The sequence below is a fragment of the Mchenga conophoros genome, linkage group LG1 (genome assembly GCF_057382185.1).
Source record: "Mchenga conophoros isolate Kocher_MC1m ecotype Shallow Benthic linkage group LG1, M_conophoros_male_GT1.1, whole genome shotgun sequence".
Taxonomy (NCBI): domain Eukaryota; kingdom Metazoa; phylum Chordata; class Actinopteri; order Cichliformes; family Cichlidae; genus Mchenga; species Mchenga conophoros.
Window position 1 is genome coordinate 6649197 of NC_140526.1, and position 27726 is coordinate 6676922.

The window sequence follows — 27726 nt, forward strand, 5'->3', positions numbered from 1 at the left end:
GTCCCTCCTTAGAAATTAATTTTTGTACATGACAGTGAAAAATCCATTTCAACAGATGATGGAGAACCTAAACTTTCTTTAGAGAAATAAGTGAAGGTCGTCATTGTTTGTTTTGTATACGCTACAAAATCTGATGATGTGTCCTCTTGTATTTATGACTCCAGTGCAAGATAAATGACTGTTTTCCTTTGACCTTAAAAACCTGGCTTTGTGTGTTTCTCTGTGTGTGTGTGTTGTGCAGAAAGCAGATGACCGAGAGAAGCGCCAGGAAGCCCACCGTTTCCATTTTGATGCCATGTGAAGAAACAAAGCTGCATCATGGGAGACCATCCTCTCCCATCCTCCCGCGCATGCCTCTCACCTGACCACCCTTTCCTCTTCACATGTTTTCACTCAGACTCATTTCAAGGGCCAATAAATGGATTCTCGTATACCCCAAAACGTTTCTTTTTGATATTTTTCAGTCCTTGAGTCAGATGTTAAATATTTATGCTCCATTTCATTTATTCATTCCAGTTTTAGAAGTACAGGAGCTGCAACAAGGCCATAGAGACAGACAACGAAATCCTAATGGGAATCACTCTCAAGTTTAAAGCAGTGATTTCTTTGGACCGACTGTCGTTAGGAGTGTGATCGTCAGTGGTGTTATTAGTGTATTTGGATCCTTTTGAAATGCCCAACAAGTAGCTCCAATGATAAAAGCAGTTTCTTTTTGTTTGTTCACTGGGAAGGAAGCACCTTTAACATTGTGTGTATATAAATGTGCATCGTTACTTCAAAGCCACACACGTGTTTCTGTCCATTGTCTTTGCACAGCTGATGAACCTCTTGGGTTTTTTCCTGTGAAATTAAACTGAACTGATTGTATTATATTGATTCAGCCTCACAGCTACAGACAGCAATTGGTGAAAAGTGAACATAATGTGATATAATGATGCTGCAGAACATTTTTATGCTTCCGATCCCACTAAAAATAATGAATGGCCTTCATGTCTGCTGAGTGCAAGTTTGTCTCTTTTGAGTCTGTCCTAAAACGCTGCATCATGGGAGTGCCAAAATAAAGAGCCTGGAGTCTGTAAATGTCTAATTCTGCTGCATCAAAGTCCTGCAAATCATCCGACGCCTGGTTGTCCTGCTGAATAAAGTACAGTTCGCTAGTTTCATGTTTTAATTTCTGTAGAGCTGGGTGGCTCCGGTGTGTTTTATTTATATTCCAAGAATGAGCTCATGGTTTTCCATGTGGTTTGCACTTTTTTTTAACAAATGATTAACTGTGGGTGTATGTAATTTATTTGGCTTGCAAATGAATGTTCAACCTACTAAATGTGTTTACTTACTAAAGTTGAGAATAAAGGTTTCTTCTGCTTAAGTCACATGTTTCTTTCCCTGTTCCACTCCTCTTAAAGCGGTTCATAAAATTATGACCCCAAAGTCATACTTGATCACTTTTAGGAATTTCCCACTGGAGCTCCTTTCCAAGAACATTTTTTTGTTTATTTTCTTGCTGAGAAGCTAGTGGCAAATTTCCACTCAAAATAATCCTCTTTTTATGCTCTCATTATCTGAATTTGTTGCACGGTTAAATTAAACAGCCTTTAATTTTACATGAGACCCTTGAAGGTCCCTTGGAGCACCCCTCTGGGCCTGCACCCCTCTACAGGGCCGCCCTACTAAATAATGCATGAAGAGGGTAAACCTCCCCTGCATGGAAAATGAGAGTAACAATGTAGCCTTCAAGCAGATTGCAACTGATTAAAAACACTACAGTATTGATAGACAATTGCCAGCCGTCGGTGTGTGTGTGTGTGTGTGTGAGTGAGAGAGACAATGTTTGACGGAGAGATACAGTGAGGAAGACAAGGGGACTCAAAGCAGTAGGTGGTGCGCTGCACGCTGTGTTAGACTAGGCAGCAAATAAAGCGTTACAGAACCGGAAATATGATATTTCCTTAAAAATAAAAGCATCCAGTGAAACAAGCAAAAGTTGAACGTGGGGAAAACGTGTCATTCCCTTTCTTAATGAGAGCAGTGTCCACATGTGCAATATTTAGCACATTAGTTATCCATGACTGTATTATTCGGGATAGCTGAATCAGTGTTATCCCCATAGATAGATAAACAGATATTTTTTATGCTCTTTTCTCTTTAAAAATCGCAACAAGTTCGCGAGTGAAACTTTATTTTTGAAATACCTCACCGGAAAAGCTCCGTGTGCGTTGTCTGTAACTTGACCGTGTTTCTGACAAGCCTCTCATTGATGTAAGCAGCGCCCACGGCTTAAATGAGCCTCGTTCAGGAGCGTTTCTTAGTTCAGACACGGGCGGAGAGCTGGCAGAGACGGACTCTTCTTCTTCTCCACCACCTCCTGCTGTCCTCCTCCATACTCTTCCCCAGTCTCCATCTCTCTGTCACTCTCCATCCATCATCCATCCGTCTGCGTCTTTTGGATACCTACCTTCCTCTCCTTACAGCGCGTCAGCCCAGCTGGATCAGTCCATCCTCCACATGTCTTCTCCACCGTGGTCCAACTGCAGGCTGCTTTTGCTGTAATAATGCCTGGCTGAAAGGCTCGCAGCGGGGTTTTTCTTGCAGCAAAGGGAACGCCGAAGAAGAGCTCGGTGGAGCGCGGCTCTGCGTAATGGATTTACTTTTGTCCAAGCAAAGTTGGATTTTGTGAAGAGCCTCGTGGACCCCTACAATGGTCAGAAAAGGAGGGCGTTTTTAGAAAAGGTGCTTTTGGGTTAGGAATCACATCGTCAGAGGAAATGCACAGAGGTGAGTTGTACAGGAGCCCCTCGGTCATCCGAGGTGCGCGTCAAGGTCTGATTCCTTGGCCACGACACGGACGACAGCACATTTCAACCTTGGATATAATGTTTAACGTTTAATCCTCTCTTTTTAGCGCAGCTGACAGTTTAACTGCAGGTTGTGGGGTTTGATCCCATCAGAATGAAGGTGCCATGAAATTCAAATAGCCTATTAACCATGGATGCGCTTTAGAATATTAAAATGCGCCTCGTTAATTTAATGTTTTTCGCTTAATCTGATGCAATTTACAGACAGTTTTCAACGGGTTTTTTTCCTGCTTTCTGTCACACCTATTTCCATTCTTCCTTTATTTGCATCTACTTGCCCTCTTGTGACAGATCTTGGTTCAAGCTTCTGCTGCTCAAACCACGCAGGTCCTCCAGGGTTTGGTTAGGTCTGATTGGCTTTAGTCGACCGGAGCACATTCGCTGCTAATTAGAAAGACTTAATAAATAAATAAAAGCGAACACCATTAATCATCTGGTATTTTGAGCATTTAATCGATAAAAATAGTTTTGTGGTTTTATTATATTGTAATGGTCCAGTGGTGCAAGAAAAAAAAACAGAATCTGTGCGGCACTCAGTTTACAATCAGTAAACAGTGGGAACAGATTTATGATCATAGTGGACAGCAAAGGTCAGATACAATTTTTTTTTAAAAAAACGCACAGCAACGATACGAGCCGTCAGCGCGCATTGACTGCTTCCAATAAGGCGTAATAAAAACAACTCGTCACAAACAGTGTAGCCTAGCGTAAATCTGTCCAGAAAAGGAAACTTAAAGCTATTATATGTTTTAATATATGTTATCAATAACCTAAAAATATATACTCTCATATTACTTTGTAATGCACGGGTTACAGCTAGGGGTGTCAATGGGTGCTACCATGGCCAGTTCCTTCTCTGCTGCGGTGGAAACGACGAAGTTTAAGAGCCAGTCACAGACGTCCCGCACACGCGCGTGCTGCCGCCGGAGCGACTCCCGCTGCAGCCACAGGATCGTGCCGTTGGCACAGGAGGCACGCGCCGGAGCACAAGGCTGCAACGCCGATTAAGTGCATCGAACCTGTAAAAGGGTCTGCATGTGTGGGCAGTTCACTGCATCGCTGAGGCGCTGAGGTTTAGGCCATGAAAACGATTTAACAGCAAAGCGAACCACCGCTAACAAAGGTGAGGAGAGCGTCACTGCCAGAAAGTAGCTTGGCCGCAAGAGGTTTGCTCAATACACGGGGATGAAAAAACAAGTTCTGGGCATGTAACTCTATCCTGACCACGTCTTAATAATAAGTGACCAGAAGATACATAGTGTTTTAAGTTCAGCTTTACAAAGAAACCTTAAAGAAAAATATTTTTAAGTAGTAAAAACTACTGAACAGGCTAGAGTTCCTTGCACTTCAAAATAAAAGCTGCTTCAAGCATTACTGTCCATATTAAGTCACTAACCTGCTGTTTCTAGGGAACTGCCTTTGCTGACTTTGAGGTGTGTTTGTAAATGCTCAGATTAATACATGAAAACCAATCCTGCTTGCGGTGAGTCTAATAGCCAGCATAGTCCGGTGTGTTCCAGCGCTGTTGATTTTCTGATGCTTTCAGCACCCTCTCTGGGTGAATGTACCTCACTATTTCACTACACAGGTTACAGTGTGAGTAAAACTGAAGCCTTTTTAGAGACTTTCATATCTTATCAACTGTTTGGCAACAGCCATGATGAACTGCAGGATATTTCTGCCTGGTGTGGCCATTAAACAAAGAATTCTGCATCTCCCCCTAATATAAAGACAGTTTAGTTTCTATGTCCCTTTGCTTTGTACTTGTAGCCACAAGGGAATTATCTAATTCCCAGGCACTTCTAACTCGTGCCCATAAGTTATTCATCTTGAAGCCACTCTAAATCATTGGCAGGCAATAGTATCTCATGGGCCTGCAATGATATTTCTCCCACCCGTGTAACAGGGGGTGTCTCCGTAGGGTACAGCAGTGCTGCTGATTCTGTTTCAGTTCAGAAAGCTGCGGTGACCTCAGTTTGTGCCCAGCTTCTGCTTGGTTTGGACGCCAGAGTGAGAAGTGATGTAAAGATGAAGTGACATGACCTAGAATAGCAGGGTTGAAACCGGCGGTAACGTTTCCTCTTGTGCTTTAAAATGACCAGAGGTCAATGAGATGAGATGACCCAACCTACATTTTTAAAAGAGTGCTTTATTTCATAAGATGTTAGCCCATTAACTCATTTTTTTTACAAGTTGTGTCTATGTTCATAATCTCCACACTCCACCCGTTTTTATACACATTTGCAAGTTGTTCTCTTGATGTTGAAGTGACAAAGACTGAAATCCTGTTTAGCTGCTGATTTATTTATATTGTTTCAAAATATGTTACAACTACCAGAATAAATTATGCAACCTTTGCCATTTAAGTGAGTTTACATTTTTATAGACTTGAAACACATTTAAGTCACTGCAGCCCTCTGTCTTTACAGATAAAAGCACTCTTCTTACAAAGTCTGTGTTTTAAAACTTCTGACAAAAGGCCTTCGGAGTGTGGTGAGATTCCCACTGTGCACACTTTAGCTTTGTGGAGGGCAGCATTGTTTCAGATATCTTCAGAATTTAGATTCTGGCTTATTCAGTGAAAAAGCCTCAGTGTGAGCTTGCAGCATCTCTCTGTTATTTGGGTGGTCTGCTCTCCAAAATTGCCTGTGGTAGTTCGTACTCCCACCTACTTCACTGCAAGATAATGGAGACAGAGGTAATGAGATCCTGAAGCTGGGAGGGAGGGTTTCTGTATGTGTGCATTTCAAAATGAGTCTAAGCATCTAGGCTCACTGGTACGTTTGTGTTCATTGCTCATGTTAAATGTGGATTGTTCTTCATTAGATACCCGCTTCTTTTCTTTTTCTCTCTCTTTCTGTCAGTCTTCCATCCGTCCTTCCTGGGTGCCATTATGCAATGTGCCACGCTCACACTTGCTCTCCTATTCGATGTGAGCGGGCCAACCTATTATGAACTCAGTGGGGATCAGGTCTACAGCGGCTTATCAGAGCAAGACAGTGTCAGAAGCTGTAACATGCGTGCTCTCAGCGCAGATATCATTGTACTACAACATATTCCATGTATTGGCCGTGTCCATGCGCTGCCCAGATGCCTGTCTTCTCATCAACGCTGTGGGCCCAGAGGCCCGGTATCCATTTTTTTGTGCGAATGCTTTATCTTTCTGGTGCCCAGAGGCTGCAGATTAGTAGGTGGAGTTGGTAGATTCAAATTACCTTTAAATAACTCTACAAGTATCATTGCAAGTCTGTTCACACTGTATAGGTACATTTAAAGCTGTGACTAATTCAAGTATTCCCACCATTCATATCTATATATAATCTTAGCTGTATTATTTCTTCATGTATGCCTTTATCTCACACTGAACTTTATCTCCATTAAGTGTTGTCATTAGCAACATATTTCTGAAGCCAAAATGCCTACTAGCACTGCACTTTAGTGTTGCAGATAAAACTATTATTGCTATTGATATTCTTTTGCTTCCACGTTTCGTGTTTCGCTAAGCATCTGTGGAATTCCTGAACAACTGAAACCATTTTGATAGTCATATGTGAAAATGTACTTATAGGACAAGGTAAACAATCTTTTAGATTAATATTTATTTGACATTTTATAGACCAACAATTTATCAGTTAACATGGAAATAATATGCAGTGTAATTAGAGAAAAGAATCACAGTAGCCCTTGTTTATTGTGCCGCGGAATGACAAGTACTGTCATAATAGTGTGTAGTAGAGTGTCACTATTGTGGCCAAACAGACTCATAATAAATGTAATACTGCTATTTATGGAAAAGCTGATGAAAATAAATCTCCTGGTCCAATTAATTTTTGTACAGCTTTCTTAATTGTGTCTTTTTGCTTCTGTTTTCGGTAAATAAATGACACTGTAAATGGGGGTTGGAGAAAAAGTCTGTAACCATGACTGTATGAATCTTTAAAAACATGAACATGATATCAGTATTTCTTATTGAGACAATATGGCTATCATTAACACAGATATATCACAACACCCAGTCACTGAAAAGCAATGAATGAAATGGTGACCTCATGTCTAGTTCTCACTTTCCATCTTAGATTTGTGTTATTTCCAGGATGCCTGTGCACTATTTGTCCTTCCATGAATAATTTGTATTGATAATGGACTGTTTTTTTCCCTCATTCTTCCTCATTTCTCATTCTTGATATACCCTTATTGCATTAACTTTTCTCTCTCAGCTCTCCTCTTCCTTTTCCAGCCATACCTTTTTTTAAAAAATTTACTAATTCAATCACAGACGTACTTAAAAATGATATTGATCTATATTTCACTTTCATCAGACACAGGGGAAATCAATACCACAGCCGATCACATTCGGTGTCTGTTCAGTGGCTTTACTGCTGATGAACTCGAGGATATGAATACAGAATTTAAGTCACCTGTGACTAATGTGTAATATCTCTGTTTCACAGCGTGGGTACTCTTCTTTCTAATAGAAGAGGGTTTCGCTCTGGCACAGAGAACTAAAGGTAAGCTCAGGTACTCCTATTTTCTCTTAATGTTGTTTCATCCATATCGAACCAGTGTGAAATGAGGAGGCATTATCTCTACTTTTATCACATTAATTCCTTCAGGCCTCTCGTCCCTTTATAGCCTCTGCCTGCTTGTTCCTTTTCTTGCACCAATCCTCCGTATACTCTCCTTGCCTTCCAATCATCCCCCCATTCATCCCTTGACTCAATACCCCATCTGTCTGTCGCTCTCTCTTTTCCCGCTGTCTTTCTGATTTCAGAATCCCCGAGCGATTATGGCGGCCAGAGGCCCAACCAGAACGACTGTGGCACGTGGATCCGCAACATCAACGGCGGGAGTTTCACCTCCCCAAACTACCCAAACCCCTATCCACCCAATAAGGAGTGTGTTTACATCCTGGAAGGTAAAGCCAGATCACTAATGTTTCATCTTCTGCTCCATAGCGCCAGAACAGCTGACACAGTTTCCCGCCTTTCAGCGTGTTGCCTCCTTCAGTGAATGTCATTAGCCTGACTGGTATTGTTTTATATAACCTCGCTCCTATCTGATTTTCTGTTCTTTTGCTAGCGGGCAATCAGCCTGACATTTTTCCAAATGAGCCATCCGGAGTTTGTTTCAGCACACAGATACCCTTTGAGAATGATGGAGAGTGGCGTATTGTGGGTAGCGCCTGACTTCTGGTCTCATCAGAGCAGTGCTACAGTGTGCTCATCTTTATTGGCAAAAGATTCGGTTATTGAAGTAAAATATAAAAGAGATGAACATCTGCTACACAACTGAGCTCTGATGGCATATCACTGAATTGTAGGCATTCTTGTCAGCTTTAGTGTTCACCAGAAATATCACACCCATCAGTAATTTGGTTTCCTGCCGCACGGGAAACATAACGGAAAGCATCATTAGTAGCTATAGGAGATGCGGTCTGGGATGCTGCTTGATGTGTTTTCTAAACTGATGAACTGTTTATCCATGAAGTTAAAGTACAGGCTCTCATGCTGATGAGATGCGTGCTTTTACCTTCTGTGGTGGAGAATAGATTTTTCATATGGCTCAAGTGCTCCCCCTGTGGACAAAGCAAGCTCAGACCTATTGTTGGTGAATAAGCCTACTGATGTGTGCAGTAGTACCTCGCAGCAGGCCTGGGACACCACAGATGGAACCTATCATTTACTATTATTTAGTCCTGAATGGCCTTAGTCATATTCATATTCAGGCTCCAGTGTTCAGCCTTTCAGTCTGAATCGCAGCGAGATGGATGCTCACGTTTGGTAGAAGAGCTAATCAGATCGCTTTGTAATCATAAACTGTGGTTAGTGAGCCTCATTGATTGTCATGTCCCAGAGTTCATCAGCTCAGTGATTATACATTCTGCTCTTTACGTATCAAGCTGTGTCATTTACATGTGTGTTTGTGTGTGTGTGTGTGTGTGTGTGTGTGTGTGTGTGTGTGTGTGTGTGTGTGTGTGTGTGTGTGAGAGAGAGAGAGAGAAGGAGATGGAAATTTATAGAGAAAATGAGACTCAACACATCAGGGAGTGAATGCACTCATAGCAGGAAGTGCAGGCATACAGGCTGCTCATTCAAGCAGAAAGGTTCAAATTCAAAGGCAAGAACAGAAGCAAAAACTCACACAGGGAAAAGAGAATCACTTTGGTTATTTTAGTTCACTTGTTCTCTGTGCCATACACATGTACCACCCTTGACCTTGCTCTTTTTTCTCTTTTCCTGGGTGCATTTTGCTTCTGCAAGCTTGGCATGATTGAGAGCCCCACGCCCTCACCCTCAACATCTCTTTTTAGTATGATTCATCTCTGAAGGCATGAATTGCCCTTGCAACCGACTATGTGTGTGTGTGTGTATGCGGGGAGGGAAGGCATGGTATTAAAGTGCAACAAACATTCAGTACATTCATCTGGATCTGCATGACAGATGAACTTGTGAACTAGAGTTCATGCTGTGACTGCAGTGTTGTGTATTCACAAAATCAGTGACAGCAGTGCTGACATATCCCACAGTGGCTCCATTTGTGGATGCTGTGGTCATGTGTGTCCACATACACATGGGTGACACATTAAAGGAAAAGTGCAGAATAGAATATTTTAGTGTTGGGCCATTGCACACCTGTCAGAAAATGACATTGATCATACAAGTTTCTGTAACCCACTGGAAGGATGAACAACTTTGTCACAAGATATATTCTCTCATTTGGTGCTTTGATGATGGTTGGAGAGCACTGCTTGACATCTCCGTCCGAAGTCTGTCGTAGGCGTTCAGCTGGGTTAAGATTGGGTAATGCAAAGGCAATCAAATGTGACTCACATAATTTTTATACTCATTCAGTGCACCCTTATACCTTATGGATAGAGCATTTTCGTCCTTGAAGAGACCGCTCCAGTCCAGACAGAAATGTGTCATCATACACTGAAGACTCAGAAATGCTCAGAGCAACTTTGTACTGATTTGAAGTGAACCTCTTCTGAGGCGAGAAGTGGGCTCAAACTATACATGCCAAATATTTCCCCAGCAAACAAAATCGCCTTCTGTATTGTGAAGCACTTTGTGATTTTTATCTGTGAAAAGATATAAATAAATTTGACTTATTTACTTACTTTCTCATTGTAGGTTTTCCTTTAATTTGTCACCTGTCTGTATATGTATTCTTCTGAGTGATGTATGCACACAGGGAATGCACTGTAAACAGACTGAGTAGCATAACTTGAAAGTATAAAATCTAAGCTAAAACTTGTCTGCGATGGATGGATGGATGGATGGATGGATGGATGGATGGATGAATGGATGGATGGATGGATGGATGGATGGATTTTGAGTTAGACCATCATATTCGGGGGTGAACACCACATGTGCTAATATTGGTCATTATTCATAGTTTGAATAGCAGAAATTACTCTGAAAGTCCTCAGTAATGCAGCCTGTACAGAGACAGGAAACACTTTCGTTTGGATTGATCATTTTTAATTCAGTGCTACTTTTCAGTAGTCAAACCACTTTCTTGTGGGCCACTTGTCACATTTTCCTTGATCATTTTGGTTCTCTCTAGAAATAGAATATCATGCCTGAATACAACCTTAAGAAACATTTACATACAGTAAACATTTAGCATGGCTAAGTATCAGAAATTAACAGTCAGCAATGTGGAACAGGATTTACAAGACTTTATAATCTGCACCTTGCTCTGAGCCAACTTCTAAAAAGTTCATGTCACCACCCAGATTATCTGCGTCCTCTAAAGGAAAGACTTAATTGTATTCTTTTCACAGATTTTCTCCCTTTGTTTCTTTTCTCTCTCTGCTCCCTTGTTTGCCAAAGCCCTTCCTAGACAAAGGATTCAGCTGTCTTTTGATAAGAACTACTACATAGAGCCATCGTTTGAGTGTCGCTTCGATCACATCGAAATACGTGATGGGCCATTTGGTTTCTCTCCACTTATTGATCGCTTCTGTGGGGGAAAGAATCCAGAGATTGTCACATCCACAGGACGTTTTATGTGGGTTAAGTTCACCAGCGACGAGGAGCTGGAAGGCCTTGGATTCCGAATCGAGTACACCTTTATTGCAGGTACAAGCAACCGAACGGCACATTTGCACTGAATGTAATGGCACAGAGTGTGAAAGCACGTTTTTGTACACATCAAAGGTTTTGAGCAAGATGTGTGAAGAACAGGATCTGATTAGTTTGCTTTTATCCCAAAACATAAAGGAGAATCTGATCTCCATATATCAAAAGGAATACTTATCTTCCCCCCTTTCCCATCTTGTTTGTGTTCATTACCAGTGAAAGATGATGAAAAAAGACAGAATGGACATCCACAGTTCTCTCATAGATTCAATAGAGACAAGTCCAACATCAGAGCCTTCTAAATCTAAACCCAGTATGCCCAGAAATCAGTGCCTCCCATCAGGTGACAGATATTAGCTCCAAACAGACCTCCTTTCTGCTTTATCTAGGATGCGTTAATGTGATCTTATCTTGTGTTCTCTTCTTACCTGTTTCTGCTATGTGGATTGAGAGTAATGTGCCATCCAAATCTTATCATTTCAGACCCTGATTTTCATCTGCACGTGGGTGGACTGCTAAACCCCATCCCAGGTAAGCTCTTCAGTATTTTGCAGGTTTGCGTTCGATCCTTTTTGAAGAGCTCCTCTGTGCTCAGAAGCTTACCGGAGGCTATCTCAGGCACTGGCGTTAATGCTGAATGCGTAAATGTACCTTGACAGGCATACGACTGTATATGAATTGAAAGGACGTACATGAGCACACATGTACAAATTAAAGAACACGAAAGAATGAACACACACCTCTTTTATCTTGCTCTTCCCTCCCTGCCTTTCTCTCTTTGTTTCTCTGTCTTCTTATTGTCCTTTTTCCTAATGCTGCTGACTTCAGTTCAGCCTTAAATCCTTTTCTTTCCTCAATAAAATCCATTATCTGTCCCTCTGTTTGTCATGTGTTTCTTTTCATAATAACCATTTTTCTTGTTATCCTCTGCTCTTTTTTTTTCTATTTGGTTCTTTTATGTACATCCATGTGACCCCATTCTTGACTTTTTTATTTTACACCCTTCTCTCCTTTCATTTTTTTTCTTTTTTTAATGTTTCTCCTCCACATTTCTTTTGTCTCTCTGCAGAATGCCAGTTTAATGTTGGTGGATGGGACGGGATTATCCGCTCCAGTCAGGTGGAGGAAGAAAAACGAGTGAAGCCTGGTGATGCCCTGGACTGTATCTGGACAATCAAGGCTCCTTCTCAGTCCAAGGTCAGTACAGTAAGGCAAGGCAAGGCAAGGCAAGTTTATTTGTATAGCACAATTCAACAACAAGGTGATTCAAAGTGCTTTACAGAGACATTAGAAACAAGAACAAATAAAAAGCATGATTTAAAATTGAATAAAACAAGCAAATAAACTGACTAATTTTAGTCAGTAACCAGGTACAATCCTTAACACATTTTTTCTATCCTGCTCGAGCTCCATTGTTGTGCTTTCTAAACACTAAAATCTAGCTGGTGTCTATCTTTCTGCTTGAATGAGTCATGTTCAAACCCATTTCATTATGCCAGACAAATGCACACCTTGAATAAATAAAATCTCTAAACATCCTCCATTCTCACTACAAAATAAAGTGGAATAACATTAAAGGGTTTTTATTCATCTCTCTTGGGGATATTTGTTACACTGGCAACATACTGAGTTAGCGCCACAGAAAGACAGAAATTTTACATCTAAAGCATCAGTAATGTTTCTCTCAGTTGTGTTTAATCATTTCACGCCTCTCAGCGTCACTGAAAATTGAGGTTACACATCTTTCTCAGTGAATTGTAAGAGCACAGGGGCTCTGTTCACACCCCAGCTCAGAATATTTATTTTGGCCACTAATGGAACTGTGGAAATGACAAAAACCTGCATGAATCCTGTCCAAGATCGCATGAAAATGATACAAAAATCTCATTGCAACAAATGCAGTTAATCCCAGAATAGATATGAATAGTCATCCATGAAAAGAAATCTGAGGAGAAGTAATTTTGAATTTTACCATGAGGACTTGAAAGGAGTTGAAGCGAGTGTGTGTGTGGGGGGGATCCTTGGAGTACAAACAAGAATAGGAACGACTCAGAATATCTAAACAGTCATGAAGTAAACTCTGAAATCATCTTGTATACTGCCAGTCTGTTCAGTGTGCCCCACTTTCCATTGCTTCACCTTCCTACTGTTCTCTGTCTTTGCACCATTAATTCTTTGCACATTCACCTATTACTATTGTGATGCTATTACACATTTCTTTTATCTATTTTTGTGTCACTGGGAAACTATTTTTGATATTCTCTGTAAGAATATCAAGTAAATAAGTAAACATGCAGCCAAGAAGATGTAAAACCACAACCCGACAAACCACCTGTTTACTGTTTACCACTGAAGGGGGACGCCTAGGAGGTGGTTTGTGGGTGTCGGTAGATCAGGTTTGTGCCAATTCACGCAGAGTCAACTCAATACTTTTTTTTTCTTTTTTTTAATCATGTTCCTTGAGCTGCTGCTGAGCAGTTTTTACAACGTAGCGGTGCAGTTGGTGTTGAGAGTGTTATTTCCTTGGAGTGTACTCAGTCTGTTACAGCTATGGCACCCCTCACCTATTTAAGTAAACCTCTTGTATAGACGTGTTTTTTGCCACATTTTTGAGCCAGTTTTGTCACATTTGAATGGCTAGCATGTAAAAAAGTAACATCCACATGAATGCCTAGGCAGGTTGCATTGTAGCACAATGACCGCTGATTAACTTTACCTTCCAGGGGTTTTAGTGTTGTGGCTGATCGGTGGATATAAATCTGAGTGAGTCTATAAATTATTTACATTTAAATATGTAACGGTAATACATACAGTAGCATTGTGCGCTCCTTTCATTGAGAACAACACTTCTGGCAGTCTTGTCTGTACTGTGGCTGTAATTTAAAACATAATAGGTGTGAGCATTGCAAATACACAGATAAGCAGCATGGGAAAAAGCAGTGCAGGCGAATTTTATTTAGTGTGGCCCTGGAGATTCACGAGTAGGCAATATTTTCAGGCCAAGAGTGAAAACCCAGTGATAAGTTCTGATATTTATGACTAGATATCAAAAATCTCATTGGAATTACAACCGCAACCTGGCTAGCCTTAATTCATTGCTGCTCTGCTTCTCCCTAGTGACTAAATGAGTCATCCACACACTCCTGGGCTGCTCACTGGGCTCAATACACTAATGCACACAAATTCATGCACATCCTATTAAGTATAAAGTGGCAGATGCATTCAGTCACAAATTACACAGTATCCATTCACACAGTACAAGTAATTACCTATGCACATTAAATACTGATATGTATATAGGAAAGTAATATTTTATTCATACACGATTTGCATGGACACGCATTCTTTTCTTACTTGCATAGAAAGTAGCCTCCACAATCGCTTCACTGATTCATCACGTGCAGTGTGAAGCAGAAGTGAAGATGATCTGAATTTAGTAGAAGGACAGAGTTTAGTGGCCAGACATTAGCTCAATGACGCAAAAGGAAAAGAGCAACAGGCTCAGCAGCTATTTAACTGCTGCCTGCTCACCGGTGTCTGCGAGCTAAATGTGCTGAAATTTAATCTGAGCCATGGTCATGATTTTATCATGTCATTATTCCTTGTGCGCAGAATAATTTGTTGACTCGTGCTATGCAGTTACTCACAGTGGGAGCTGAAATGAAACACAGTTATATACTTGGGCTTAATAATAAGCAAACTATGCTGTGCTGGCTACATAGACTGTAAAGATAAGATGGACATTGCTACTGTGACAAAACCCACTGGTTTGTGAAATTAATTTTGAAGCTTGGCTGGCATTTTAACCGTCACCAATTTTTTTGGAAACACACATTGGGTGCAAGAGGTGGCTCTGACTGAGAAATGGAAAGTGTTGCACCCTCATATAGTGTCAAGGTAGCCACATCCTAAAGCATAACCTGCTTTGTTGTTTATTTTACTCAGCATGGATCCATGTTAGCATAATGAAAATTAACTGATGTAAAACTACTGATTGAGGTCATTAATTGGTTTGCAATAGCTATGTATTTTCTCATAGGCTGCTTTATAATAGGGAGTCACCCCCTAGTGGTAATTAGACAAAAATGCAGGTTTACATGTCATCACCTTCCTTTATGTCCAGTTTGTAAGAAAGACATTCATAAACAGGGCACAGGCTCAAAGTGAAGTTGTATCTCAGTAGTAGTGTTATTGTAGAAAAAGCACAGGTGTAGTAACAAAATTATATGAATAAAGAAACTGTATTGAGGATGCTTTCTACTGGCTGCATAGTCTAGCATTTTTACACGTTTCTCTAACAAGTCAAAGGTCCTGTTTCAGTCCAGTAAGGAGACCCACATATCTCAATGGGGTTGTGTCAGCAAGAGTGTCTGGTGTTAAAATGTGGCAGATCAAACATGTAGAACTACCTTCTAGCGTGACCCCTTGTGACTAAGGGAGCAGCTGAAAGTAGCTTTTATTAAATCTGTTTTGTAACTGGCTTATTCTTTATGACTTGCTTCTTTGTGCTTCATGCTATAACCAGGTGAAACTGTTATAGGCTGAGAATCAATGCGATGTTCAAGGACAAACTAGTGCATTTCAGTCAGGTTTTTAAAAATCCCATTAAATTTTGGGTCAGTACAACATGATAAATACAAGGTGTTTTGATACTTGTGTTTGACTGCAATTTCTGGAAAGCTGAAATTTTCTGACTTTCTGACCAGGTGAACACACCATTAGTATTTCATTCTGAGCCCAGACTTTCAATGCCAGGAGAGCTGCAGCTTCAGCTCACTAGTCTTTCCTCCCTGCGGCATTCTCTGAAGAGAACCATGAAAAAAACAGTGTGTGAGGAACACAGAGCACGCTGCTCCATATTCTCAGATTTACTTTTACACATTGCTATACATTGCTATATGTATCACAACCTGGATGAATTAGATTTACTTTGTTGAAGTAAATCTATGTTCTTTCCATCTGTTAAACTCTTTATCCTTCCTCCATACCTACATGCTCTAAGGAAGGGCTTTATAACAATTCACAGGTTCACGGGGTTCTTCTCTTATCTGTGTTTTGTTTATTACGAGTGTCTGAACATCTTCCGTGTCTGCTATATTGGGTTTTCTGATTTAATGAATATTTTTCACACTTTGCTGACATAAAAAGTAAAGTTAGTCTGCTGTCATGGTTAGACAGCAGTGAAGCGAAGTGATGTATCGCTGTGAATTTCATTTGATTTGCATCTCCTGTGCATCCCCAGATCTACCTGCGCTTCATAGACTACCAGATGGAGCATTCCAATGAGTGTAAGAAGAACTTCGTGGCTGTGTACGATGGCAGCAGTGCCATTGAAAACCTCAAGGCCAAGTTCTGCAGCACCGTGGCTAACGATGTGATGCTTAACAACGACATGGGAGTCGTACGAATGTGGGCCGACGAGAAGAGCCGACTCAGTCGCTTCCGCATGCTGTTCACATCATTTATTGATCGTGAGTGCCAGTCTTCCTGACAATACTAATTCAGCCTGGACCCAGCATTTTAACATCTTGTTTCCTCATGTGAACTTCCACATGGTTGAGTATTTGGCCTAGAGCCATTTGTTATGCTGTTAAAAAAACAAAACAAGCATAAGACATCAGTTTCTGGATGCCATCTGGAATACACAGAACGGGCTCAGTCTGACCACACGTATAAAAACTGTGAGCTAGACAATTTTTACGGCATCAAACCCGGCATTCTGCTGCGGGTTTAACGCTGCTGTTGAACAGCACTTTATGCATCTCTGTAGATATTGACTAATTAAAGGGATTTAACCATCTCTAGCTTTTTTTTAAGCTGACAAATAAGATAAAATATAACAGTTTTGTGTTATTATTTGTTTATTAGGAGTGTGATTTGTAGTTTTCTTTGCCCTCTTTGGCTGAATAGTTCTCTGTTAAGAACGGGTAAGCCGTAGGGATTTATATAGATAAGATTTTGTTGCCATCATCAATTCTGCTTGTTGGTTTGGTGATTCATTAACACTTCCCTAATGAGTCTTTGTCATTTTCCTGTTTAGGAAAAAGGAAAAAAAGCCTTCACAGGTTTTCAGCATTAGCATGGCTGATTTACTATTTGAGTCCAAACACATTCAATAAACAGAAGAAAAACGCTTACATGTGACTCGGGCATGCAAAAAGTTCTGCTGCCTTGTGTTTTAGATTCAGCAAGTTTCATAAAAATGTGTTCATACTAATAAAAGAAACGGAAACTTTGGAGAATCTGGTGCCTCTTCTCAACTGGAACCAGTTCTCAATTCCCATCCGTAAAGAGAAAATACATGTTGATACTTTCAGGATCTTCCAGGCCCTAAATTATCAACCCCACACACACGAGCAGTCGTAAAAACAGTTGATTTATGAGGTCCTGTGTTCTATTTGCATCAGCAGTCAGCAGCAGACACTGAAGTGGCATTTCAGCAAGGAAAGCTAATTACGCTGCGCCATGTTTAGACCGCAGATATGAGAAAACCAATTATTAACTCCAGCATTTTTAAGTAACTGAAAGTATCAAATAGTTTCTTGATATGCATGTCACCGCATCATACTGTGTTTATTATAGGTCACTTACAAAAGGAAACTAGAAATTTATTTCTCTGTTTTGGTAAAAGGAAATGCTGCATGGGGTTAATGGAAGTAATTTCAGTTTGGGCTTCATCACTTTTGAAGTACAAGAGATTTTCAGACAAATGCTGCCAAAGGTTGCGTATAAAGTAGAAAGAAATTGCCAGGCAGAAAACAGTTTTCTGTTAGCACACTGTAATATTTTCATTAAATGCCTGAATGGACTGAAATATTAATTGCTACATTCTCCTGCACACTTCCCAAGCCCTGTGTGAATGCTAATGTTGTTTTCATCAGCAAACCCATAGCAATTGCAGTCGCAACTTGAAGGCTTTTAGATTCAGCAAGAGTGCTTTTCTTTTTGTTTTTTTACTTGAAGAGTCCTTAAGATCATTTGGATCCTCATTAATTCTGACTTTGAGTAACACACAGTTCATCTCAGAGTAGTCTGAAGACGCCTGAAGAACTCCTAAACTTTATTTGGTCAGAGTCAGCGACTGGCTTAAAGTTTGCTTGGAGGTCAGAGGGAACAATTAATCTTTGTCACTTAGTACAAGATGAGTTGTGCCTTTTGCACTCCGTCATGTGCTTTAATCTTCCAGCAGAATCCCCTATGAAATGTAAACCAGGCACATGAAAGCCTTATTATATAAACACACGGCCACACAATGCACACACTCAGATGAGTTATGTCCTTGTGTGAGGAGAGAGGCTGTGAGGGTGAAGTGCTGTTGACACCTTCCTAGAAACTACATTTTGAAGGCGAGAGACACATAATCGGTTTGGAAGTGATGGCGGTGTCAGGGGAGCGACCCTGTCTACTTTCTCACTGGGAAATAGAAGGAGAGCACACTCCAGCGCACACATACTCTGTCATGCACAACCTCACATACATGCCCATATGCATGTCCCGCTGTCAAAGTTATTTAACCCTGAGGCAGAGGAAGCAAGTGGAGGCACAAAGCCCTCATCACAATGGACCTTGGAAGAGGGTTGAAACTAGTAGAGCAAACTAGAGTCTGTTTCAGCTGTGATAAAGACTCAGAGAGTGTGTGTGCACACAGCCGCTAAGCTTGTGTGTTTAAAAAAAGAGAGAGGAAAAAGGGGTGGAATGATTTACTCAGGGGAGCTTGGAAGGGACAGTTTGGAGAAGCGAACAAGCCATAAGAGACAGATTTTGCTTTGTACTGCATGCGAAGAGGAACAATATTTATCTTTGTGAACACCATTTTAAAAGCATGCTCATCCTTTGGGCTCAACAAATCGTCCACCTGGGCCTTACACAGAGTTTCTGTCTGATTTCTCAGACTTTATATCTAATTTAGTTCTGAGCTCAGATAAAATAATTATTGTGGGTGATTTTAACATCCATGTAGATGCTAAAAATGACAGCCTCAACATGGCATTTAATCTGTTATTAGACTCAATTGGTTTCTCTCAAAATGTAAAAGAACCCACCCACCACTTTAATCACACTCTAGATCTTGTTTTAACATATGGCATCGAACCTGAACATTTAACAGTGTTTCCTGAAAACCCTCTCCTGTCTGATCATTTCCTGATAACATTTACTTTTACAATAATTGATTACACAGCGGTGAAGAGTAGACTTTATCAAAGTAGATGTCTTTCTGAAAGCACTGTAACTAAGTTTAAGAATATAATCCACCCACTGTTATCATCTCCAATGCCCTGTACCAACACAGAGCAAAGCAGCTATCTGAACGCTACCCCAACAGAGGTCGATTATCTTGTTAATAATTTCACCTCCTCACTACGTACGACTCTGGATACTGTAGCTCCTGTGAAAACTAAGGCCTCAAATCAGAAGTACCTGACTCCGTGGTATAATTCTGAAACACGTACCCTAAAGCAGATGACTCGTAATCTGGAGAGGAAATGGCGTGTCACAAATCTAGAGGATCATCATTTAGCCTGGAGAAATAGTTTGCTGCTTTATAAGAAAGCCCTCCGCAAAGCCAGAACATCTTACTATTCATCACTGATTGAAGAAAATAAGAACAACCCTAGGTTTCTCTTCAGCACTGTAGCCAGGCTGACAAAAAGTCAGAGCTCTTTTGAGCCAACCATCCCTTTAACGTTAACTAGTAATGACTTCATGAACTTCTTCACAAATAAAATTTTTATCATTAGAGAAAAAATTACCAATAATCATCCCACAGATGTAATATTATCTACAGCTACTCTTAGTACCATTGATGTTAAGTTAGACTCTTTTTCTCCAATTGATCTTTCTGAGTTAACTTCAATAATTACTTCCTCCAAACCATCAACGTGTCTTTTAGACCCCATTCCTACAAAACTGCTCAAAGAAGTCCTGCCATTAATTAATTCTTCGATCTTAAATATGATCAACCTATCTCTAATAATCGGCTATGTACCACAGGCCTTCAAGCTGGCTGTAGTTAAACCTTTACTCAAAAAGCCATCTCTAGACCCAGCAGTCTTAGCTAATTATAGGCCAATCTCCAACCTTCCTTTCATATCAAAAATCCTTGAAAGAGTAGTTGTCAAACAGCTAACAGATCATCTGCAGAGGAATGGTTTATTTGAAGAGTTTCAGTCAGGTTTCAGAGCTCAGCACAGCACAGAAACAGCTTTAGTGAAGGTTACAAATGATCTTCTTATGGCCTCTGACAGTGGACTCATCTCTGTGCTTGTCCTGCTAGACCTCAGTGCAGCATTCGATACTGTCGACCATAATATCCTATTAGAGCGATTAGAACATGCTGTAGGTATTACAAGTACTGCGCTGCAGTGGTTTGTATCATATCTATCTAATAGACTCCAATTCGTGCATGTAAATGGAGAGTCCTCTTCACACACTGAGGTTAATTATGGAGTTCCACAGGGTTCAGTGCTAGGACCAATTCTGTTTACATTATACATGCTTCCCTTAGGCAGTATCATTAGAAGACATAGCATACATTTTCACTGCTATGCAGATGACACCCAGCTCTATCTGTCCATGAAGCCAGATAACACACACCAATTAGTTAAACTGCAGGAATGTCTTAAAGACATAAAGACCTGGATGGCCGCTAACTTTCTGCTTCTTAATTCAGATAAAACTGAGGTTATTGTACTCGGCCCTGAAAATCTTAGAAATATGGTATCTAATCAGATTCTTACTCTGGATGGCATTACCTTGGCCTCCAGTAACGCGGTGAGGAACCTTGGAGTCATTTTTGACCAGGACATGTCCTTCAACGCACATATTAAACAAATATGTAAGACTGCTTTCTTCCATTTGCGCAACATCTCTAAAATTAGAAATATCCTGTCTCAGAGTGACGCTGAAAAACTAGTTCATGCATTTATTACTTCCAGGCTGGACTACTGTAATTCATTATTATCAGGATGTCCAAAAAACTCACTGAAAAGCCTTCAGCTAATCCAAAATGCTGCAGCAAGAGTCCTGACAGGGACTAGAAAGAGAGAGCATATTTCTCCTGTTTTGGCTTCCCTTCATTGGCTTCCTGTTAAATCCAGAATTGAATTCAAAATCCTGCTCCTCACATACAAGGTCTTAAATAATCAGGCCCCATCTTATCTTAATGACCTTGTAGTACCATATCACCCTATTAGAGCGCTCCGCTCTCGCTCTGCAGGCCTACTTGTTGTTCCTAGAGTATTTAAAAGTAGAATGGGAGGGAGAGCCTTCAGTTTTCAGGCCCCTCTTCTGTGGAACCAGCTTCCAGTTTGGATTCGGGAGACAGACACTATCTCTACTTTTAAGATTAGGCTTAAAACTTTCCTTTTTTCTAAAGCATATAGTTAGGGCTGGACCAGGTGACCCTGAATCCTCCCTTTGTTATGCTGCAATAGATGTAGGCTGCCGGGGGATTCCCATGATGCATTGAGTTTTTCCTTTCCAGTCACCTTTCTCACTCACTATGTATTAATAGACCTCTCTGCATTGAATCATATCTGTTTTTAACCTCTGTCTCTCTTCCACAGCATGTCTTTATCCTGTCTTCCTTCTCTCACCCCAACCGGTCGCAGCAGATGGCCGCCCCTCCCTGAGCCTGGTTCTGCCGGAGGTTTCTTCCTGTTAAAAGGGAGTTTTTCCTTCCCACTGTCGCCAAAGTGCTTGCTCATAGGGGGTCATATGATTGTTGGGTTTTTCTCTGTATCTATGAAGCGCCTTGAGGCGACTTTTGTTGTGATTTGGCGCTATATAAATAAAATTGAATTGAATTGAATTGAATTGAACAAAGAAGTATAAATATGAGGCATACATTAATCATAATTGTTTTTGTTTTTTATGTTATCATTACTTTATTCCAATCTATTCTCTGTTACATCCTTTACTCAACTGAACAGGACAAATCTGATTGGGTCATATTTTGCACAAGTTATGAGCTTTAGGATTGGACAGTGTGCTTAGCACTGTTCTGGCTTTGAATCTCTCAGTGTGGACTTGGCATGTTTTCCCTCTCTGAACTCCCATTTGTTACTCAGTGATTCCTGTTTGTCGTGTATGTGAGCGTGAATGGCTGTTTCTGTGCCTGCGCCATCCTGTCCAGGATATACGACACGTCTTATACAAATAATTGGATACTAATGGATTTAGTGTAAAACCGACTTGAAATTAGATGAAGAAAATATCCTGTAGACATCATTTTCTGTTATTGTTGGCAACTGAAATGGAAACAAATTAAATGAAAGCATACTACTCATCAGCTGTTTTAACCCTGTAAAGCTTGAACCATGAAATAATTACCATAAAATTCAAATTTTTAGAAACTAGAGTGTTTATTGAACCTTCTGACAAATTAAAGAAAAATAAAATAATAATTTGCATGTATTAGTTTTAGTAGTAGTTTAGTTTTAGTTTTGCTCCTGGTATTTCTGTGCAGTTTTTTACAGTGGCAATGCATGTGTCCGATGATTCATATGATCAGATTTTTTGGGGGGAAAACACACTGAACCACACAGAAACTCATGTATCGAATATGACACACTTGGCGTTAAAAGTGTTTATAATATAGGGCTGCTCTCACAAAGATCAGGTTTTCTAATTTCCCTTATTTTGTATTAGACTCAATAAGAAGTTTTAGTTGCACACTCCTGTTTCTTTACAACCCGACATGAATTTTCCATTTGTTATATAGAGGACTTTGTGAAATATTAACCAACTATTAGTGTTAAAATATTCTGTCTGCTAAACAATTCCTCTGGACTAATAAACAAAATACTCTATAAATATCCTTAAGTAACCTAAACCCAGTTTCCACATCACCCATCTCTAGTTCCACTTGGCAGATAAGAATTGGCTTTTGCTGCAGCTCCAAACTTGTCTATACGAGTATGCAGTCATCTGCATCTTCTTTCAGCCTTGCATGTCTTCCTGCTGACTGGAAGTGCATCGGTCTCCTGAGCCCAGCAGCCAGCCTCAATTACCAGCCATCTCTGTCTCTGCCATCACAGTCTTCATACGCTGAAAGTTGCTTTAATGTGCTGTGTCTCGCGGCACCTGCCTAACCACCTGCACCCCCATGATGAACCGAAGCCATTTCTGCCCCCACATCCCCACCTCTGCCTTTCTTTTCATCTTTTCCCTATTCCCCCTCTCCACCTGCTCTCTGTCTCCCCTCTGTTAGAGTCTCTTGACGTGATGGCTGCAGTTTAGTGAAGCCGTCATCTCCTCCCCTCGTCACTCCGATGTTATGTGTGCAGGAAATGATGATGCATGGCCTTATGTGTACTGTGTCTCCATTAGACCTCCAGTGTTTCAGAAAATAATAGAACATTTCATCTTTTATTACGGGCCTCTACAGATTTCCACAGCCAAATGATTGTTCTTTTATTGTTATTGTTTTATTGTTATCATCAAAATAGCTTCTGGTCCTTTTCACAGTGTAGTCATCTTTTACTCAGCACTGTTAGACAGATGTTTTCTTTTTTTCTAAATTCCATTATCTCGGTGTATTGTCTTTTGCCTGCAGCTCCTTGCAACGACAATACTTTCTTCTGTCACAGCAACATGTGTATTAACAACTCCCTGGTCTGCAATGGCGTTCAGAACTGTGTCTACCCATGGGATGAAAACCACTGCAAAGGTGATTATCTTCTTTCTTCCAGCTAGCTGATTAAGATTTACATGGCATGTTTGTAGAGTTTGGATTTGCTTTTAAATTTCCCAGTTTTCATTGCTTTTTTCCCTCTCGTTAACCTTTTTGCTACAGAGAAGCGATCTAAGGGGCTTTTTCATCAGATCACTAAGACCCATGGCACCGTTATCGGCGTCTCATCAGGCATAGTTCTTGTTCTTCTTATCATCTCCATCCTGGTCCAAATGAAACAGCCAAGAAAAAAGGTAATACAGTCTTTGTTTTGCCATTGGTTGTAGTTGGACTTTCATTATTTTTTTTTTGACTTTTCTTTTTTTTTCCCCAAGCTTTATTTTCATTTTTAAATTGGAAAACAAATAAAAACAAACAAACAAACAAAGCAAAAAAACAAACAGAAAACTCACAACTTGTATCTATGCCTTTCAAGGTTAACCTCAGACATCTGAAAACCAAACACAGAAAATACAAGCATAATAATAATAATAATAATAATAATAATAATAATAATAATAATAACAACAATAATAATAACAGCATAGCAACATTAATAATTACAGATTTTTTTTAAAGCAAACAAAAAAAAAACAAAAACAAATAACTCAAAAAAAAGAAGGAAAAAAAAAAGAAAAAAGTGAGCAAGACAGAAAACACACCATGTGAACCCCTCCCATCATCCCCCCACCCCTTTACCCCTGTATGGCTCTCAACCTCATCACATTGTGTATCAAAACAGCCCATATTTACACCTATCTATAGAAACTCTCATGCACAGGAATCAACATCTCCCACGATAAAACTGCAGCATTCAGGAAATCGAGTCAGGAGGGCCTAACCGGGGATCAACTCAAGGCAGACCCAGGGGGATTTGCGTCATCTCTATGATCTATTAGGTCCAAAGACGGTGGTTGGACTTTCATGACTTTCATTCAACTAAGAGATGTCGGAGCCTAAAAAGATGATACAATATTAAAAGCAATGGAATTACTTACAAGTTGGAAACGAATGTAGCTCTAAAGACAGAAAACAAAAAAAGCTTATGCTTAGATTTCACCACATGTCATAAATAATCCAGTACATGAGATAGGAAATGTATAGTCGCATTGTAATATCTTCTTATGTTACACCATTTTCTCTTAAGCTTCCTTTTCCATCTATTTTTACATCACTCTATGATGCCTCATAACTCCCAGAACCCATTACTTACTCAGTAAGCATTACTTTATGGCTGTCTTGAGGTGGCCAGAAGTATTGGAGTCTGACTCTCCCATAATGGATTTCTCCCTGAGTGAGTGCTGAACATTTTTCAAAGTGGAGACCCTAAAAAGGAGTACTCTCCTTTTGACTCATGCTTTAAATGGATATAAAATATATATATTAAAAAGCAAGCAAATAATGTGCATTGAGTTAAATTATTCATTCATGTTTATGGCACAAAAGGTACTTACTAAAACAAGTGCTTAAGTACTTGTTTTACCATTTTAGAAACATGACTGTTTAAGTGGAGAAAGTTAGAGAAGATTCAGAGTTAGGTGTTTCAGATTTAACATTTAACTGGCATTTCCCAGCTGACACCCATCCAGTTAATCAGCACAAAAAAGAAAACATACATAAATGTCTCATGTGATAAATTAGTCAAAGTCAAATTTATTTATATAGCACATTTAAAACAACAACTGTCAACCAAGGTGCTGTACATTTCAGATAATCAAAAGAGATAAAAACATAGGAAGACATGATAAAATTAAAGAAAAAGAAGCATAAAATGAGATGATTTGAGTAAGAAATGAGACACATAAAAGTACAAATTCATTCTGATTTAAAACCCAAGGTTTTGAAGTGTCTAATGTTGGAGAGGTCCTGATGAAAAGGGGAAAATAATTAAATCTCTGTCCACATTGGACCAAATCACTCATATAGGAAAAGGAGAGATTTAGTTTTCAGAGTGCTTCAAGCAGCACATTTATTACATTTTTTTTGACAGTTTTAAGACTTAAAATGGTTATTCCTTCTATTGTCTTGATATATGCTCATGCTGCATCACAGTGGACAACCAGTGGCCTGGTAATCACTTAAGTGTATCGTCTGAATGGATCTTTTTCTTTTCAAGGTTGTAGCTCGACGTCCTGGTGTTTTCAATAAGGCTGGATTCCAGGAGGTCTTCGACCCTCCCCACTACGAGCTCTTCTCTTTGCGTGACAAAGAGATGTCCTCTGACTTAGCTGACCTTTCTGAGGAGCTGGACAGCTTCCACAAGATGCGGCGCTCCTCCACTATGTCCCGCTGCGTCCACGAGCACCACTGTGGTTCACAAGGCTCTGTGGCTACTGGCGGTGGCAGTATGAAACACAGCCGCACCACTCTGAGCTCGATGGAGCTGTCCTACCACAACGACTTCTCCAAGCCGCCACCCATGAAGACTTTCAACTCCACAGCCAGCTATAAGAAGAGCTGCTATGGCTACAAGCAGCACTCACAGACTCACGACTGCGACCAGCAGGTCATTGAGGACCGAGTCACAGAGGAGACCACATGTGAGATTTATGGGCGCGGTGCAACAGGAGTGGGTGGAGGAGCCGCAGGTGGAGGAGCAATGGGAGGAGGAGGAGCATCAGGGATTGCAGGAGGAGCAATTGGTGGAGCGGTGGGTATAACGGGAGGAGTGGCAATGGGTGGTGGGATGGGTGGTGGAATGAGTATGGCAGGAGCCATGAGCATGGCAGGGCCTAGTGGCATCGCTGGAGGTATTGGTGGGATGGGAGGAGCCTGTGGAACCCTCAGTGTTCGTGGCAACAGTGCTCGTAACAGTACCACCATAGTTGATCCACAACAGCGCTCGATGTCCATGGACTTTTAGATGGAAGAAAAGAAATGGAAACAGATCTTGCAGGTCGATCATCTAAAGAATGCAAGACAGGAGGACTATAATTCCAAACTGATTACTCCTGCGTGCTCTTCTGCCATTGGTCTTCAAGCACTGGTATTGTGGGTTAAATCTCGAGGACTCCTCTCATTCTCATGTGTAGGTTTGGGAAGAATGGATCAAAAGAACTAAAAGGAAGTGGGGAAAAAATCTGACATAACTACTGGTTCTGTTCTTCAGGATACTGAATGATTCGGAGTGCACAAAGTGTGGAGACATCTGGTCTCTGCAGTCTTATACTCAATAAACATCTCCTTCCATCAGAGACTTCTAGGAGAATGTTCTCGCATGTAGACCCAGACTTCTCTCTGTTGGGTTACCACTCAAACACAGAAAGAGAGAAACCTGGAGAGATGTTGTAGACTGACTTTTTGCATTTATTCACCTGCCATGCACAGATATATGATATATGATCGATAGTGTGTCTTCTAATAATTTATTTGAGTCTTTATTTTTGTCAGTGTACTGTACCGTTAAGACCAGTATGTATCCAGCCTCACGATGATGCTTGGCTTTTAACTCTTTGATCTTTTTTATTTGTTGCTCAGACGATTTTATGAAGGTGACTCATCCATGACATGTTGTGTTGATGATGAGGTGGAAGATGAAGAAGTTGTTGTTATCAATAATGATCAACTAAATATGAAGATGGCGATGATAATTATGTGATATTACTATAATAATTATGTATTTTTCATGGTTACCTCACATATACAGAAGGTACACTTCATTCAGTCTCTCCTCAGGAAGAGCACATGAAGAGACTGTCTTATTTTGCTAAAAAATACAGAAAAAGACTATTTCTGCTCTGTGAGTTTTATAGCATAAGAGGATTCAGACTTTGAGTGATCATTTATCAGATATAAATATTTGGATGTGAGCCCTGGCTTGAATCAAGATAGCCTCTCTCTGCCATGCCTCTCCAAACCCCTACCCTTAAAAGGAGAAAATGTAATTCCTCTGTGTCCCCATGAATCGAGTGTGTAAAACAAGCACAACCTGTTTCCTTACAGTGACAGACATGTAGCCTACTTGGGACTCAATTATGATTTTAACCACTAGTTGTATAATTTCATTTTGTTGAATTAAATGAGAGCTTATTCACCTCACCGTGTGAGTGTTTCTGTTCGCTGTAACCAAAAAAAACATAAAAGTAACTCTGCTCAGGCTGGAGATGTCAGG

General features: G+C 40.4%; 2 protein-coding genes across 2 annotated transcripts in view; both read left to right on the forward strand.

Moving 5' to 3' along the window:
- itfg1 (integrin alpha FG-GAP repeat containing 1) overlaps positions 1 to 1369 on the forward strand; it is a 163700-nt gene extending 162331 nt beyond the window's left edge. Inside the window, exon 18 of the mRNA XM_085292496.1 lies at positions 242 to 1369. Coding sequence (XP_085148622.1) covers positions 242 to 301 — 60 coding nt within the window. The 3' untranslated portion in view covers positions 302 to 1369. The remainder of the gene's footprint in view (positions 1 to 241) is intronic.
- An 893-nt stretch (positions 1370 to 2262) lies between these two features.
- neto2a (neuropilin (NRP) and tolloid (TLL)-like 2a) lies at positions 2263 to 27653 on the forward strand. Its single transcript, XM_085292624.1, has 10 exons — positions 2263 to 2775; positions 7307 to 7363; positions 7627 to 7770; positions 10694 to 10942; positions 11426 to 11473; positions 12012 to 12139; positions 16185 to 16413; positions 23499 to 23612; positions 23739 to 23869; positions 25732 to 27653. The coding sequence occupies exons 1-10, from the start codon at positions 2766 to 2768 to the stop codon at positions 26476 to 26478; spliced, it is 1857 nt and encodes a 618-aa protein (XP_085148750.1). The 5' UTR covers positions 2263 to 2765; the 3' UTR covers positions 26479 to 27653.
- The last annotated feature ends 73 nt before the right edge of the window (positions 27654 to 27726 follow it).

Coding starts and splice junctions, on each gene's coding strand:
- neto2a (XM_085292624.1), top strand. Junction 10,943..11,425: donor CGAGTACACCTTTATTGCAG/GTACAAGCAACC, acceptor TTATCATTTCAG/ACCCTGATTTTCATCTGCAC. Junction 23,613..23,738: donor GGATGAAAACCACTGCAAAG/GTGATTATCTTC, acceptor TTTTTGCTACAG/AGAAGCGATCTAAGGGGCTT.